General features: G+C 36.3%; 1 protein-coding gene across 1 annotated transcript in view; it reads left to right on the top strand.

Moving 5' to 3' along the window:
- Positions 1–18,495, top strand: part of csmd3b (CUB and Sushi multiple domains 3b) — a gene marked incomplete at both ends in the record, with an annotated part of 310,902 nt that overhangs the window by 67,899 nt on the left and 224,508 nt on the right. The window contains one exon of the mRNA XM_079485065.1: positions 12,474–12,586. Within this exon, the coding sequence (XP_079341191.1) occupies positions 12,474–12,586 (113 nt within the window). The remainder of the gene's footprint in view (positions 1–12,473; positions 12,587–18,495) is intronic.

The following is an 18,495-nucleotide window of genomic DNA, read 5'->3' on the forward strand; positions in this document are numbered from 1 at the left end:
AATCACAGTCATTAGTTATAAATGGGGAATTCATATTTCCACAATGGCTTTTAGAACAGTTAAAATGTTTTAAAGGCTCAATGTGTCATTTTTAAGAGGATCTATTGACAGAAATGCAATATAATATATATATATATATATATATATATATATATATATATATATAAAACAATGTCTTCAGAGGTGTATAAAGACCTTAAATAATGAAGCGTTATCTTTTTATTACCATAGAATTAGCTATTTCTATCTAACTTGGGTCCCCTTACATAAAATTTGACATGTTGTCTGTGTTCTACAGTAGCCCTAAATGGACAAATAGCACACAAAACACATAAATAGTCGCTTCCTGTACGGCTATAATAACATATAATTCACACATTTCTTCATATTAATGTATAAATATCTTGTATTCCTTCCCATTTCTTTTTACAGATTGATTGGCCCTGTTTAATCCTTATTATTTTGTTATAATAATTTTGGAATGTCTTTATACTTGCGAATGGGTTGAGCTGAGCAGTGCACTAGTAAATTGGAGACTCCATTAATTGTTTGAAATGATATCTTGTCCTGATAATAAATGTAAATTATAGTGATAATTAATTTTTATAGTATTCAGATTCTTAATTTGTGGATTGCAGTTTTTTGGGGGGAAATTTTCATAATAGCTCACAGATGTTATTTGAAAAGCTGATCATTTTAATAATTCGTTAACAGAGGTGGGTGGCATGGTCACAATCAAAGTCAATGTAATCATAGTAATGTCACAGGTTATTATAGCTGAATATTTCATGAATATTAAATGAAAAGTTCATAGTTTAATGATGGGATACAGTGTGTTTTTGGATAAAGCTGCTCATTTAATTGAAATGAACAAAGATACTTTAAACCCATTTTCTATCTTTATTTGGAATCTGATGGATGCAAATCGCAAGATCTGACTTCTTATAAAAAAATTATGATTTTGGAATTAGTGCAAATGCAAAAGCATCTTAGTATTATCTAATACTTGAGTTAAAGCAATAAAACTGAGTACAACTGAAAAAGATTTGACTATTAATTTTAATAATCATGATTGGTATAGTATACTGCACATGGCAAAGTCACTTGGTACAATATATACCCTAATACCTCCCATCTCTGGCTGTAATGCATTATTGTATGATTATGCATCAGGACATGAGTCCGCATGTGTTCAATCTTGTGGGCCTTGAGCACCTCAGACCTTGAAGGGTCAGTGTGATGATGGTCTGGGTCTGCTGGCATATGGAGTTTATATCATGGCCAAATTTAATATACACCATATCAGCAAGTTTCTAAAGGTCTGGCTCTGAAGTAGCCTGTTTTAACCTTAATCTGGACGACAGAACAGTATGTCTCTTTTTTTGTCTGGCCATATGCATCAGTCAGGTCCCAGACTGCTTCAACATGGTATATTGCTGTGGCTCAAATTGTACAGCATGAGGCTTGACTCAACAAGGCCATGGGTTCAGTTCCCTATGCAGTGCACATATTATGCATACCCAAATACATTCATTTAGTTTTTTTAATTACTAGTATTAAAAAAAAATGTGTCTACCCTACAGTGTCCATAAAACAGAAGTGGGTTTTAAAACTTGAGCGTCATTTTTGTATGTCAAACTAGACTTTGGAGAGAGTGTGTTTTGTGGAATTGACTGCTTTCTGATTTGTGAACAGATACTGTATTTTGGTGTCTATGTGGCTTCTCTAGAACAAAAAGCTGTCTGTCCATTACAGATCTCCAGTGCCGATTAACAAATCAGGACTTGAGTTGTGTTTTGTTGTCCACCATAGAAAGAGGGGTGACAGTGCCTTTCAGCAATCCGAGCTTTATTTGTGAGACCATACAGCATGTGACGTCTGCCCTCTCAACCCGTCGCCCATTGCCCTGGAGGTCGCCTTTGTTATCAAAACTTTTCTGCTTGATTGCTTCCAATCTGATTCTAGATAGAGTCATTCATTCTGTGCAGAAGTAGACAGGTCTCTCCATTTTACAGAGATGGGCTAAAAATACACTGAGATCAAAAGTTTACAAGATGAGCTACTGTAAGATCATCACGAACACAAAATAGTCCAATTTACCCCATAAAAAATGGCAATGTACAGAAAAACTAAATCTTTTAGCCAGAAGCCGAACCTACTCAGTCTCTAAAATCCCAAGCTCATTAGTCAGGCAAGTGAATCCGTGTCCATATTAGCGAACAGAAGGTTTCACATAAATAGCAAGGTCTGCTCGAGTGGACGACTGGAACTGTCCCCAACAGCAGATTGCTTTAGGGTGGGATCTGGGGTGGAATGTAGGCAATTTCCCCCCACTGCGAGAGAGTGTGGTACTGATGGAATGTGGCTTTTGATAAGGCATACGTCTGGCTAGGCAGATATAGCAGCAACAGAAGGGTTTTAATCTGGGCTAGTGAGCTGCAGCATCAGCAGCTGGCCGGGCTACAGACGTCCGTAGTTCGCCACATAGTTTTGAGATTTCTTTCGGGGCCTAGAAGGTACAACTCTTGAATTAATGAGCAGTCAGAGATATGGTAAGTAAACTTGTTCTAGAGGTAACACTCATATCGCTCGCCCATGCGGTTGTCATGTGTTCACTTAATAACTCTATATAGGTAGGCTGCCTATCTAAAGCATTGGTTGTTTTTGCTGATAAAGCCATAGATGGCTAAAAAAACACAAGGATATATGCAATATATAATTGCAGTTAAGTAATACACAACAAATGGGGTTTTCAATGTAATTGCTTTGGTACAATGGACAATTTAGGCAGTGTTGGGTTGTGCCACTTAATCTCCAATGTCCAATTCTCTTTCCCTGGTGCAAAATTATATTAGAAAGCTGTAATCTAAAGTTTGGTTATAAAGCAGATTGTAAATTGAACAGTGAAACTGACAGAGTTCTTGTCTGGGCTGTTCAGAAAGGTTTTGGGCATTAACCTTTGATACGTTCAATTTCATTAAAACAGGCTATTAGGATGTTTAATTGTCAGTGAGGTAATAAACTAGTGTTTAGACGTTTTCCGTCTTACTGAACTTATTGGTGCTTTCTTTGGGCAAGGCCCACCCAAGAGGCCATATGACTGACACGTAAAGCAACCAATCACAGACATGTCCCCGCAGTTGCAGACGGTGTAAATTCATCAGCAACAAAAGATTACAAGTTTATGCCGTGAACCTCGCATACTTTTAAGAATCAAGTGTTTAGTCCTGATGTATTCTTATAGAAACCGTTATAAAGACAACAGCTTACTTCTTAGATAGGACGGCTTCGTGTTGTTTCCAGGCATTGGGAAATTCAACCAATCAGATGACGACTTTGAACATGCTGAAGTGTTTCCAGAAAAGTATGCCTTATCCATCAGAGGTTTAGCCAACGGTCCTTGGGGTCTGAGGCTGAGACTAACTTTGATGTGATACATCCATAAATATATTGCACATTTGAAGAACAAAATAAAATGTATGTAGATGATACTTTACGATAGCCATGCCAGGACAGTGTAAGCTCACAATTGTTTTGAAAAATTAACAAAAAAATTAGCTTATATTGTTATTGTCACTGATATCTTCATAATGACCGAAACGTTAGAGTAAATCTCATTAGGTCTGACTTATATTTATCACCAAGAGATTATTCAGGTAACTTAGAATTTCTAGAATGATTAAGGCAGAAAATGTGGTTACCTAGGGGAGCTTTCATTTCTTTGTTGCGACATTGTCATTTGTCAAAAACGTTCAGAAAATTGCATTTTGAGAAACTTTCCTTTTAGATTTCAAAATGCTTTGTTATTATCCTGGATCATCAGTTTTTTCAACTGTCAGTTTGAGTTACTTTCAATCGTGGCAGTGCGAAATTGTTTTAGAAAAAATAAAAGAAGAAAATAGCAGGTTACTTATTTCTGTTCAACAATCATGCCAATTGCATACATTCTCCGTAGTTGAATATAAGACAGATCTTTGAGAATAGTGAGGCCACAGTTCTGAATGACTGTCAACAAGACCCATCTTGACAAATGAAGATTTATGGACTGTTTCGCCCATGAGAGGCAATACATTTTTTTGGGTGGGCCGTGATATCATCTGTTTTCATTAGAGTGAAAGCCGGTCTGAAACATGATCCCCATGCACCTATATTCATATTTACCAGTAATGTCTCACATGATGAGATGTTGAAAAGGGCACAGGTTAATGTATGGTCAGTTGTCAAGGACTTATAGTACTGCTATCCACTGCTGTTTTTTCTGTTTTAGTCTCTTTTTTTGTGTAGTGTTTTTCTCAGTGTATATACTCTACTTTATATATATAAAAACAAATCCGGTGACCAAATAGCTGGCATAAGAACTATATTCATTTATAAAGAAAATACAAATGTCTGTGCTTTATTAATACATGTCAACATAGTAAACCCTGCCATGTGTGTGGGTGAGTATGTATATTCATACAAAAAAAGCATTCATCTGTGTCCAATCGTGCCAGTTATTGCCTAATTAAAGACTGCATCATTGGTAAATACTGTGAATTTCACAATGAATGGCACGGCACACGTGCTATTTCTGAATTTATGGTGAATAACAAACATTAATTAAAAATAAAGTGTTAGTGACCATGACACATAAAGAGTGCATGCATACTGCAGATGTAGAGAATAGAACTAGGCTTTATCGCCAACAAAAAGGTCACAAATATCCCAAATATGTAGGAGGGTTCGCTCCAAAATAATTTAACTGTCAATAACTGTGAATAACAGTCATTGTATATTCAACCCTGTATATGACTCTTTTTTTAAAGTATTTTTGTGTTCACTTCATTCAATTAAAGTCAGTGGGGTCAGATTTTTTGTTTGATTATCAAGGTTCTTCAAAATATCCCATTGTATGTTCTGCAGAAGAAAGAGAGTCAAACAGGTTTGGAAAAACATAAAAATTAGTTTATAATGAAGGAATTTTCATTTTAGGTTGATCTCTCCCTTTAAATCTCGAGAGAAAACAGCGATTGTAGTCTGTTAAGGACAGGAAATCCTTAATCATTTCATAATTTACCCCATTTATGTCAAAGTTACAGTTTCTGGAGCATTTACGGAGGGTTTAATCTCCACCGCTGTAGTTATAGTGTTAAACTGCTATTGTGTAAAAAAAGGCTTTCACAATCGTCATAATCAGGCCACAGCTCAATGCGTCCTTTAAATAACTAATCCTATTTTCAGAGGTTTGTAATGTGTAGTAAAATGTGCAGTAAAACAGACCGCAAGCTATTTTCTATCCCACTTATTGTCAAAGCCTTTTCACATTACTCATGCCAGTGTTGCAGAATCAGTGAACCCTATTCTGAACTACTAGCTGCAGCGTAAGCCCCCTCAATGCCCCTCAGACAAATGTTGTAAGTGGGGCTCAAAGTTGAGAATTTTCTCTTTAACCCCAGTTGTTGATCTTTCCAAGCAGAGATTATTGGCCAATTCACTAGATATTTGCGATTTGTATTTCTTTGCAATTAAATGGGTTTGTGATTTTTCCCCCACATGGTTTTGCCTCAGCAGAACTGTCTTTGAAAGTAAACTAGTAACATGAAGTGTTTAAAAACTGTCAAAGCTCATGAAGAGATCTCAAACATTTCAAAATTTGTTTTATTCATTTATATTTATCTTATTGTTTCCCACAGCATCAAGACACTTCACTTAGCTTATTTAAATTCACCACAAGCATCCTGAGACGGAACAAACTGACAGTTTTTTATTCCTGTGATCTATCAAAGCAATCGCCAGGATTTTTTCTGTTCTTAGATTAAATACACATTTCCACGGTTTACTGTGCACACTTTCCAGTTTTCTGCTACATAGAAAGCTCGTAAAATTGCTTTTCTGTGAAGCTATCTGCAATGGGGTCACATCTGTGTTTCCCGATAACGTTGTCTCTTAGTGCGATTCGAAGACTCTAAAGGTACACCTTAATTCCAACTATACCTTTTGTAGGCGTGTTTCCCGAACTATACACTAGGAGGTTACTTTCTTACGTCCCATGTTACCAGGTGCTGTCCATAGCGGTGGTGCTGAAGTAAAGGATATCGATCGTTCGACAATCAACTATTCACTCTATATAGGAACTGCTTAACTGCCTTATCTGAGGTAGCGGCCCTCTTTATAAAATAAGTACTTTAGAAATAGCTGAAGTTGCATTTATTAGGACTAAAAGCAAACTAAATCCAACCATAGATATTATTTAATTGTGAAATGAGCGTGCAAACCCGCAATCTCATGCCCAAATGTATCAACCCGCTACACTAACTGGCAGTATGGTCATTTATATCAAAGGTTCTCAAACTTTGGATCGGAGGGTCATGCAAAGCCACTTGCTTTATTCCAGAATATTGTGCTTAGACACTGGATGCGCAAGAGGCGCATTAACAGCGCAAAGCATGTATAATAAAATAAAATATAATCAACATTATTAATCATACAATATCAAGGGGAGTAATAAAAACAAGTAGGCATATTCCATAATTGTGCAGCCCATAAGGTATTTTGATATTGAAATAAAACATATTCATCCATGACAAGAAAAATAAAAAGTAAAGGGAGTGTGTGTTGTTTCCCTATTTTCTATTTAAAAGGTGTGCCATGAAATAGCCTACCTTTGAATATACCTGTGTTTGGGAACCCCTTATTTATATTATCACAATATATGTTTGTAAATACATTATTTACTCAATAAAAGTGAAAGACGCAGAACATAAAATCAACAGCTATAGCAGGAAAAACACCTAGAGCTGAATTTAGGGGCTGCTCCGTTGAGTTTGTCTTGACAAAGTTGGCAAACAAGATCCAACAGCTGCTGAATTTGCTAACGTGGCAGGTAAAATAAAATAATAATTGCAGCATAAAGGTTTACACAGATTAAATGCACTTAAATGCCCTGTGGATGGCGTTTGTTTGATTTAGCCAAAAGAAATTGCTGTATCGCTGCAGTTTGACTAAACTTCAATCTTTCTCTTTAAATATACTCCAAATTCTTTGGGTTGCCAGCTGATGCACCTAAAATATAGCATTAAAAAGCTAACACCCATCAGTGTAAAGACAATTATATACTTTGCATGAAATCATGTCAATATGCTGTTATTTTTAACTTTAGAATTTTATTTGTATAGGCTGCGATGTAAAGAAGCTTTTTTCCACAGTGGCCCCTAGTGGGGCAAACGCTTAACAGTGATAAGATATCGCTAAGAGCGCTCCAGACCAACCTTCCGAACGTATGACTTACAGAAAGCATACATAACTACATACTTAAGGTATAACTTAAGAACGACGTAGCGATAAGAAGGTTTGGGAAACGCGGCCCAGAGCGGTGCGTAACCCGAGCATTGAAGCCCTCACTCCAGTCACGTGAAGGGGCCGTAATCTATATCTGACTTCATCAGTTCTGTCAAAGATATCTGTATGTTCCCATTGTAAACCGGTGGACGCCCCGCAGGTACATAAAATCAATAAACGCTATTGAGAGTTGACCAGTGTTTAGATCACCAGTGAAAGAAGAGTATTGTCTTGGGATCAAGTTTATTGGTGCTTCAGGTCCCTCAGCTTGAGAGACACTGTAACCTTGTTTAAATATCTTTATTAAACCCATCTGTCTCGCCTCTCATCACTTGCTTTACTTTTCCCAAATTGGTTTCACGTAAGCGCGGCGAGAGGAGCACAATCGAATAAGCAGAGAAGCTACACCTTCCATCTGGAATTGCATTATCCTGTAACACAGGGGGGTTTTTAATGGGAGGAAATCAATAAAGCTTTAAATATCTATGAATATTGTGTTCTGATAAATTGCAAGCTGAGAGTAAAGTATTTTTCAAAGAGAATTTTTTTCTCACGGTGTAGTCAAATGTGATTTTCCCTTTTCATAAGGGCTTAGACTCCCACTCTGACTAGATCTGCAACAACAGCCTGAAACAGATGCTACCAGAGTAGATCAGACCCTTCAATCATACCTAAGCATTTGAGACACCTCATATTTTCAAAGTTCCTAACCTCAGTCTGAAACCATTGAAGCTGATGCTTCCTGCAGTGTGCATGCCGTTTTTGTGACAATGAAATCAATGACAAAGATTATTTTATTTATTTACACCAGGTTTAGCACTTTTTAAGTGCTTAATGAGAGAGAGAGAGAGAGAGAGAGAGAGAGAGAGAGGGAGACAATAAGAACATGGAAGATCATAAATATGAATATATTTGGCTTTGGTTAATTATTACATAAGAACAATAGTAAACGTGTAATAGAGGCAGGGTGCAATGGTGTCTGTGCCTCTTTCTTCACTATTTATTCCTCATCAAACATAATTTTTGAGTCTTTTGACAATAGATATAAAAATGAAATATAGACTGTCCTTTGCATTCCGAATGAGAGGCATTATGTTCATGAATCATTTAGGACAGTTCATTTTCTTCTATTGCAAATAAGTGTGAATGTCAAGCGTTTCAGAACAAGAGAGGCTTAAGGAAACTGTACGTCTTTTACTGTTGTGTTTCAAATATGATTTGTTTTTATTTCTCAGTATTATTGCACATGCCTGGTGTTAAATGCGCTCTATAAATAAACAAACTTGAACTTAAACTTTAGTTCTGAGTGTTGGACATGAATGATCGGATTCCTGATATTGCATGCATTTTGTGCTTGTTAAGAACGCAACATTTTTTTGCACCAAGCCAACAGGGTTTTTTTTTGTAAATAAGAGCCAATTTACAATGAGCTTAAAGGGATACCCAAAAATGAAATTTCCGTTATCATTTACTCACCCTTTTAAACTCATAAGACTGACTTTCATCTGCAGATCAGAAAAGAAGATATTTTGAAGAATGTTGGTTGCCAAACGGCGGTGTTGCATTGTTTTTGTGTCCACACAATAGAAGTGAGTGGCTTTAAATATCTTTAATATTTTTTTGTGTTCTGTGGAATTAAGAAAGTCATACAGCTTTGAAATGGCAAGAGTGTGATGACAGAATTCTCATTTTTGGGTTTACTATTATCCCTTTAACAATGGAAACGTATTTGTACCAAAACTGTTTAGCGCATCTTTGCTGTCTTGCCTTTGAACATCTTCTCAAACGCTTCAGGTCAAAGGTTTGATTCTGGAGCATTATTGCCTACACAGGAATTCATTTTCTGTCTGGGTTTGTGGTTAGAGTGTTCTTTTAATTCCGAACTCCGATGGCAGGCTGGCCTTTGACCCTGTCCGTATGGAGCCTTTTAAAGTCTGCAGCTCCAGCCGATTGGTGGATGGAGCTTTCCAGACAGAGGAGTTTGCTGCATGTTCTCAGGCCAAAAGCAGAATGTCCAAGCGATTTAAAAGCCAATGATCATCTGAAGAGCAACAGAGAGGGGAGGCACCCGACTGTTTTGGCTGAGGGCAGAGTGAGGAGCTAGATTTGTTCCAACTCACGCAGTAGTCGAAAAAAGCAGTTAGCCGAGCCCTTGGGGATGGATGGACTTTGCGAACATGCTGCTGTTTCTTTTCAAGAAGCTCCACTGATCTCTTTTAACCTTCCCACCTATTAAATCAGACACGGACACATGCACAAACTATAGTTTCTTGAATCGCCACCTAAACAGATATTGTGTTATTTGTAACATAACATGTCTAATATTTTACTGTAACAATTCAACTTCATTTGTCACCCTGTCTGTGAAATTCAGGCTAAGTCTCCATGTAATTATGGAAAGGAGCATCAAAGTGATCATAACCATACAAATGATGAAACTTGGGTAATGTGTGATAGTATATGATTCATTTTGAGTAAAAATAAGAACAATTACACTACAATTTATTACTTTGCGAAAAAGTTGGCCTCCTAAACATTGATTTCAGTCTTTGGCCTCATTCAGTCAATATTAAAGGGATAGTTCACTCACCCTCTTGTCATTGAAAACATGTATGACTTTATTTCTTCTGCAGAATTCCAAAGAAGATATTTTGAAGAACGATCACTAAACAAATATGTCACCAATTTCAGCTGCCTTAAATGTTAAGTTATATAAGATTATCTTTTTGAGTCAATTTAACTTGACTATATTGGAAGGATTTCTGGTTTTACAACTCAAATTTCAGTTCAATAAAATTTATGTTTAATTGACTCATAAAGCTAATTTGAATATCTTAAAATTTAATGAAGCTGTTCAACTTTTAAGTTTTTTTACAGTGTTAGTAACCAAATTATATTGGTCCCCATAGACTTCCATTGTATGGACACAAAACCACTTAGACATAACTTCTCAAAATATTTTATTTTGTGTTCCACAGAGGAAAAGATTATATACAAGTTTGAATAAATTATGACCGACTTTTCACTAAAAATGACTTTATCTGGGTTTTCACATACAGGGTCACATTAAAAGTAACTTCATTTGCAGTGCATTAGTGTAAATGCTCATATGTGCAACAATGTGTCAAGAACTTTAGCTTAATTATTTATATTTATGGTGCGATTGATTGAATATCTGTATACCATTGACTCTCAGCAAATAATGCTAAAATTGAGTAAAGACGGCAGATGATGAAGGGGTGAGGTTTCCACTTTGCAGGACCCTATTAAACGACTGAAACACACACTTCATTAAGACCGTCCTGGAGATTCTATCTCCAAGTCACGAATCCAACTCAATTCCTTTGTCCCTCAAGGATACTGATAATTTATCTGGTAATAAACTTTGGAATTCAGTCAATGGTAGAAAGCTGGCATTATTCAGGCAGAGTTTGCCAGGAAAACACAAGCAGGTGATTTTCCCATGATGCAGTATGGCACAAACCCCTGTTTTTTGTTTGTAAGGGTCTTGAATTGTTGTTTTGATTATAAGCCTTATAGCAACTGTAATTCCCTGTCGTTGTTCTTTCTTTCCTTATCTAACACACGCAAGTGCTTTTATTAAAGACTTTTCAGATGTGATGTTTGTTGTTTTGCCTTGTTAATATTATCGGATAAACATTTGAAGTGAACAAAAGAGATTATTCCGTGTTAAGATTCAATTGGAAATCCATTCTCCAACAGTCTATGAATATTATGACAAGTTTAAAGGTTAATATTATTAAAACAAAAACCCATGCAGTGTCCTGAGGATATTATGCTTCGGCATTCATATTTCAACCCCTGTGTGAGTTCATTAGCATAAACACAAGGAATTCTGTCCATGTTATGCACATTAGCTGACACATAAGTTCGATCATGCCTACACACACATTTTCAAATGTCTTTGTCTCTTAACACGTTGCTGACCGTCTCGTTGTTGTTGTTTTTACTGAGATAACCAGCAGTTCTACTAACACACAAAGCTCTATGCATTTCTGCGTATCATGCTGGTGGTTTGTATAATAATGCTCTCCGGTGTGTGAGTACCCCCAAGGTGCTGTTTGAGAAAAAGGCATTATTTTCAGTAACATGTGACCTGGGGGGGTTATTTTTCGAGGTTAAGTACGGTAGGGTCTTTTTTTGCATTTATGTGAAAGTGCAGTGTTGACACATCAATCACTAATATGAAATGAAATGAACAATCGGTGAGAAGCTATTGAGTTTGAACTAAACATTGCTGCATCCAGTTCATTTTCACATTATGTTTTCTATATTTGAGCCATGGTCTCATGAGCACTGGTCTTTTTTTAATGAGGTAAATAGGTGTGGTACAGCTTGGTCTGTTTGTGTCATTGCTGAATATATAGTTGGAAACTTCAAATGTGTTTCAACAGTATCATTTTACAGTGAACGTTTGAGGCAATAAACGTTGAGTGCTGTATTGTAAAGTGGGATATGCATTGAAATCTTTTCTTAACATCTTTTTGAGAATCTTTTGAAACTTTTGTTTTTGCAAAACAAAGCTATAAAATACATTGGGGATTTTCACTGTGACTAATATTTATCCATGAAGATATGTGATGAGAGGGTGTTAACTAAAGACAGGGCAGAATGTTGTCATCCGATTCTGAGTGTTCGCTGGATTTGATCAAAGCAAGAATTTAGATTTTTAACCAACACCGGAATGGATTCTACTGTAATGTTTTATTTCTATTTTACGCTTACTTTTACGCAAGCATTTTTAGCAACTAATCCTACAATTGTTTCAACCAAAACCATTGACACAATATAAAAAATGTAACAGGCTGATAAATACACAGTCACTTTTAAATCTAGAAATACGAAACTACACAAATGATCCGTGGTCAATATGATGTGATGTTTTCATAATATCAATAACCAATATGTGCTCTTTCATACTCCTTTGTATTTAAAGTTGTTTGGTACAACACATTCAACAAAGAGCACGTTTTTAAAGTTTTTAAAGTTTGAATGACAGACTCACTTTGGTTGTAGAATAAAGGAATACAGAGAACAACTACACAGAACACATATATGTGACAGAAAATGTGATATACGGTGGTAAGTTTCCCTCAGGTGCTTATATGTAAATTTTCTTCTTTTACCCTTTGTAGATTAACGGGTTTCCAAATCCCCCCTCCCATCACAAGCACTGGGTCTGTGTTCTCCCTGAGACTCACCAGTGATTTCGCAGTGAGCGCGCACGGCTTTAAAATGTATTATGAAGGTAAGATCTTTTTAAGCTATTTTTATTTCTTGCATGTATCAGTGAAATCTACAGCGTGCACATTAATTATGATCTGCTTTGCTTGGCGAGTTAAATGGTATCCTACAACCTGTGCCAATCATAATGATGAGGTTGTCTCTGACTACAGACCTCATTTCTTGCCATTGAAGAAAATCACACTACTGTTTGAAGGTTTTGCCTTTTTAAGACACTTGCATCAATACGGTACACAACATGTTTACTTACAGTGATCCTCCTTTTTTACTGTATTATGGGGCATTATATACAGTAGTTTTTCTAATCAAACATATGGGGGACTAGATAAACACATTATTTATCTGGTGATTTCAACCTATGCTGGGATTTTTCAACCCAAAATGCTGGATTGGGTCAACTATAAACATATTCTGGGTTAATTTAACTCAACTGTTGGGTTATTCAATTTTGAATTCAAATAACCCAACATTTTTTGATTATAGCTCTGCGACTATATTGGTTGCAGAGAGATGGATGAGGTTGGTCTTGCTGGTCTGTAGCAGAGATGTTCTGTTGGTCTTTTATTGTTATTTGAGGTATTCTGTATTAGCCTGAAACATCTTTTACTGTGGTTTGGTGCCACAGTCCCCCGCCAACATAAGATTCATTTGTTAGATCAAACAACACAGGAGAAATTGTTTCACTACTTCTGAGACCTCTGTACTCAATAAACTTTGGCCCCCAATTATATTTTACACATTCTTACACATTTTTTGTTATTAAATGAAACATACTTTTAAATTTGATGTAAATACAAGCTTGCATGTAGATGTGCAGGCTTAGTCAAATTAATAAAATGTATTACTTTTTAATATTAATATTAATATTTTATTTACTCTTAGGGTTGTCACAATATACACGTATTAACAATAACCGTGATATTAAAAGCCATAACTATTGGTATTGTGTAAATTATGATAAATTCAGCACTCATTTAAAGTTTTGCCTTAAGAGCAATAATTGTTACAAACTCTCCCTCTAATCCTTGCACTTGAGTTTTCAGTGTGATTTGTTTGAAACCTCGGATGTCCAAATTCACTGTTTTTCAGGAAATGAAAAGAAGGACACTGCACTTTTTAAAAGATTAAATGCTGTGTTGACAAGCACTTTTTAATACTTTTTATTGGTTAAATGCTGTATCTACCAAGATCAGTGACAAACATAAAAGGAGACCTAATAATAATAATAATTTTAAGCAAAAAAACTAATTACAAAATGTGGAGATAAAATGTTTTAGAAAGACTGCAGCCATGTTAACAAAATCCGACATGCAATTCCATTTAGAACAGCAGGGCACTCTAGATCTGCAAATCTAGATTATCACATGTCTAGTGCGAATTGGTCTAGAATCACACCGACATCTGGTGCGGACAGACATGTTACTTGTCGTTAGAAACAACATCATAATGCCTGAACACAGTCTTACACAGTCTTCATGCTTCATAATTTCAGATGGGAGTCTCATTGGTTGTCAGGGTGATATCTCTGTTTCATCCTTGAATCCAACAGACCATGTCTGTCTAGTTGCAATGCAAACAAGTAGAGCGCATGTAACTCATATTAATGCGGCACTTGTATTTTTCCGTGGCGACGAAATTAGGGGATATTCAAAATCAAGGAATATTTTATATAAAGATGTGACGTGTTTACATAGTTTCACATTTAAAGAAGTCTTATCAAGCAGTCTGTCCCAGAAATGTAGGGTTGAATAAACTTTTCATGCAGAGTAGAAGTCCTGGTATGACGGGTGATGAGTGGATTGAGGATGGGATTAGGGGTGGAGTCTGAGTTCACTTTATGTCAATTGCAGTGATGCAAATGTATGAGATGATGTTAAAAGTCTCTAATGCTGGAAAACAAGCATTTGACACTCCTTTTAAAAGATAAGACATTGTTTACCAGAGATTTTCCTGACATGGTCCCTATTTCACAGGTTTATTTAATTTAAACTTTTTCTCAACATGTAATGATGTTTTCGTTCTTTAGTTTTGGCGTCTAAATGTTTTAAAGAGGAGAGTTTGTGTTTCAGATCTCCTGTGAAATTCAACCAAGCATTCCTTTCCATCCAGTTTCCGCACTATTTATTCTGCAACAAACCCATCCTGAAATTATTTCTAACCACAAACCACCACTGGCTTCATGTTTTTCTCCCTGTATATGCTTGCATCAGATGGGAAATGTTGAATAACTTAAAAAACGCATGACAGAAGAGGAAAAAATGCACAAACAGCTAAAAAAGTTAAGAATGTTTCCTGAAGGATTTTGGACTGTTCTATTCTTTCCACACCGTGACAGATAGACAGTTATCTAAAAGTGTTGTGGGTCTAGAACATGTTGATTTCAAAGACACTTCCTCTGTCACCAGGGAAACCGGGTTTTCAAAGAGGAAGTCAGCAGTTCTGTTTCTACTCTTGTAAATACACGCCTTAAGCTATTGTTCTCAAGAGGGTCAGCACACGTAAAATATATCTTACGACATGCCGGGTCTAGAAATCCTAAGGATGTCTCTTGAGCTATAACCAAATCAGTGCACTTCACTCCTGAAGGGGCATGTCTTTTATTTCTGTGGAACCTTTGAGACTCTTAAATGTAGTGGTTTTCATTTGAAATATAAATATTAAATGGCGTCTCATTATTAATGATGTATGCTATCTTTATTAAAAATTAATCCCAGACTAAAAGGGCTGTACAGTATATGCAGTGGTTTGCTTTGACCCTCAGATTAAGATGTTTTCTTTAGATCAGAAATTGCAGTTTTTAATGTAATTTATGACATTCGCATATTAATAATCCCAATCTCTGTTAAATTTGTGAATATCTCGAACTGGAATGTCATTGAAATTGATCCAAGGCCACATTTTTGTTTTGTAAAACTGCATAGTGTTTTATAAACGGAGCTTAAGCAGAATCCTTAAGCTGTCTCACAAAACCAAACTGTGCAGATTTCAGCATTGACCCAGGAATCCCAAACGCCGGATTGATTTACTTTACATAAGTCTCCATTTTCATGAAGATGTCACTTTGAGGAGCGCTTACAAGGAAAGGAGTGAAACACAGTTTAAGGCAAAAGCCCTAAGCGATTTTCTCTCACCTTTCCATCCACAACCATACCTAATACAACTAATATAAGCGTCAGGATATTTATTTTCCTGTCCTCTGCATGGCATTTAATGAATTTACTGTTGCTTATGAAGGCATTTGACTCAATAAGGCGGATTTGCGCCGCTGCCAAAGGTCCCGTTAAGGCAATGTTCTCTGTCCCCAGATTGCATTTCCTTTTCAATTTGATGCTTTCCTGTTTGCCTGGAATATTTAATATCCTCACTAATGACTATCCACCGCTGGCCTAACATGCGTGCCTTCTCCAAGCATATTTCCAGGTTGTAATTAATTGTATTAATTTATACTGGCGTCTAACTTCAGGCTTATTTGTGAAGATCATTTCCCAGCAGTAATGAGGAGCCTCAGCTTTATTATGAGAGCTTCTGCTGACCTCCTCAGTCTGCTGTCACTTCATTTTGAGTGACAACAGACTGTCTCTCAAACTTTGCCATAATTGACGGTGAATTAATACGAAGATGTTCAATAACCTGCAGTGTTACCCACCATCTGCAGCCGAAGTTCTGAGGAACGGGCGATTTGGCATCGAGGTTGCTTGCTAATTATGACTGACAAATTGACTGGGTTTCTCTGGAGCTGTGATGTTGTTATTGGTGAAGTGTGACCGCAATGCTCGATGGATTTTTGGTTGAGTTGATGCCTGTTATGGATTTTCGATCAGAGATACAAATTTCTATTTGTGATGATGGCTGAAGAACCATTACAGAGAGAGCGCTCAATAAAACTAAAAGGATGTGTTATGTTTAAAAGCCGGGTTTGGAACTAGAGGAATCACACATTAAAAAACAATTAATAATCAACGTATTAGTGTACAATGCACTCTTTGAAGTGTGTTAAAAAGTTTTGTTCTTTACTATACGGTTTGGTTGTACATTCAAAAAACTGCTTTGTTAAATACAACACAATCCCGCAAACTGTACCCGAGTCCGCTTAAAAAGGGAGGTCTATGGTGCGGTTCATGTGAACTCAAGTACGCATCACTGTTTCTATGAACTCAATCTTACCAAATCACTGAAGTGAACAGCTATTAATGACTTATTATTTTGTTAAAAATGTGTGCTTGTGTGTGTTTCTGTAAATATCGCATTTCTGTTCGCCTTCAGCGTTCTTAAAAGCATTTACAGCACATTCATAGACGGAATTGCCGTTATGTACTGAAGCTTTGGAAACAAAACTAGGGATCAGAAACATATATGTTTAAAAATTTTACCAATCGAACTAGCTGAAATCAAACTATGTGATAGCTCGTACTCGTGTGGGTGCGCATCAATACAGTGGGCGGAGCTGAGCAGAGCAATTCTCTCCTGGGAACAGTCCAAGTGGCAGTAATTTTTTTTTACTTTACATAGGCTATGCATGATATAAATCTTTGGTATATTTTAAAATAAATGATGTAAAAGATTATTAAATGATACTGGAAAAAACCTGAGATTCAGCAGCACCCCTAGCCAGTTGCCAAGGCACCCACTTTGGGAACCACTGCTCTAGACAACACCCTTATTCATCGGCTGGTGTCGTGTAGAGCCTTTTGAAGCTGCTATGATACTGAAATTTGGACCTTAACCAACAGCTCCCCATTTAAGTCCATTCCATGGATAATAACCCTGTAAAGCTTTCCTCATAAGCCTCATTTTTTTTCGACAGTAGAAATAAACACATCAACGGCTAGTATGACATGTGGGTGAGTGAATTAACATGAAATTTACATTTTAAAGTGAACTGTTTCTTTAAATGTCTGGTGCTATTGAAGCACGGTGAAAATGGTGAAGGCGGAGTTATACTATATATTGGATAATATTAGCATATATTAGCATTAGCACATATCCTAAAAAATATACTTTCTTCTCAAATATAGTTTCTTATATAGTAGTATATAGAATACATCACGTTGCCCATTACAATTGTTAAAATCCCAGTGGAATAAAAAATGAAAATTCAAAATTTTTCCTAAATTGCAGTGTTTTTTTATATAGTTTATTTACAGGGACTTTAATTATGATTGTTATGAAAGCAACACAGAACTTTTTTGCACTTCTGGTTTAATTGCATAAAGTTATGTTATAAATTGACAAATAAGCAGTCGTTAAGTTAATTCTAAAATATTTGAGGCTAAATAAAAAATATATAGTTATCTAAAAAATATTTAGTTATATAAAAAATATAAACTATAACAATATAAAAGTCTTGTTATATAAAACAGTGTATCGCATCCCCCATTACATTTGTTAATCATGAGTGTTATGAATGCAGTACAGACCTGTTTTGCACTTCTGGTTTATTTGCATCGGACTCGATTACGTTATAAATGAAATTGGCCCAGGTAATGACTGCTAATATGTCAAAGATATTTCTCGTAAGATTAAAATTGTGGAGGTTTGTTACATGATTCATTAGATGTGTAGAACCATCTTAAGATAAACCCCCAAAACACTAACTTTCTTTACTCTGCTGTAGATAATCCCTATGTTTTGGTAACACCAGCACATAAATCTGTCGTGTCAGTGAGCCGCAGCCTATAACAGCAGGTGGGACTGCAAACATCCGTCTCATCCAGATCCCCATGACTGAGGATCAAGTGCGGCTTCGTTATTTACTTTTAATTGAATCCGCAGGTGATAAAGAGCATCTAATCTGGGAGCGTTGGTAAAAACCTTTTCTGTCAATAATCAAGTCTCCCATCTGAGTGTCTGCTGAAGTGTGTCTTAAACACTGTTTTGGAGGAAAGAAGTGAAGGAAAGGCAAAAAAGTGTTAG

The sequence above is a fragment of the Barbatula barbatula genome (assembly GCF_947034865.1).
Source record: "Barbatula barbatula genome assembly, chromosome: 21".
NCBI lineage: Eukaryota > Metazoa > Chordata > Actinopteri > Cypriniformes > Nemacheilidae > Barbatula > Barbatula barbatula.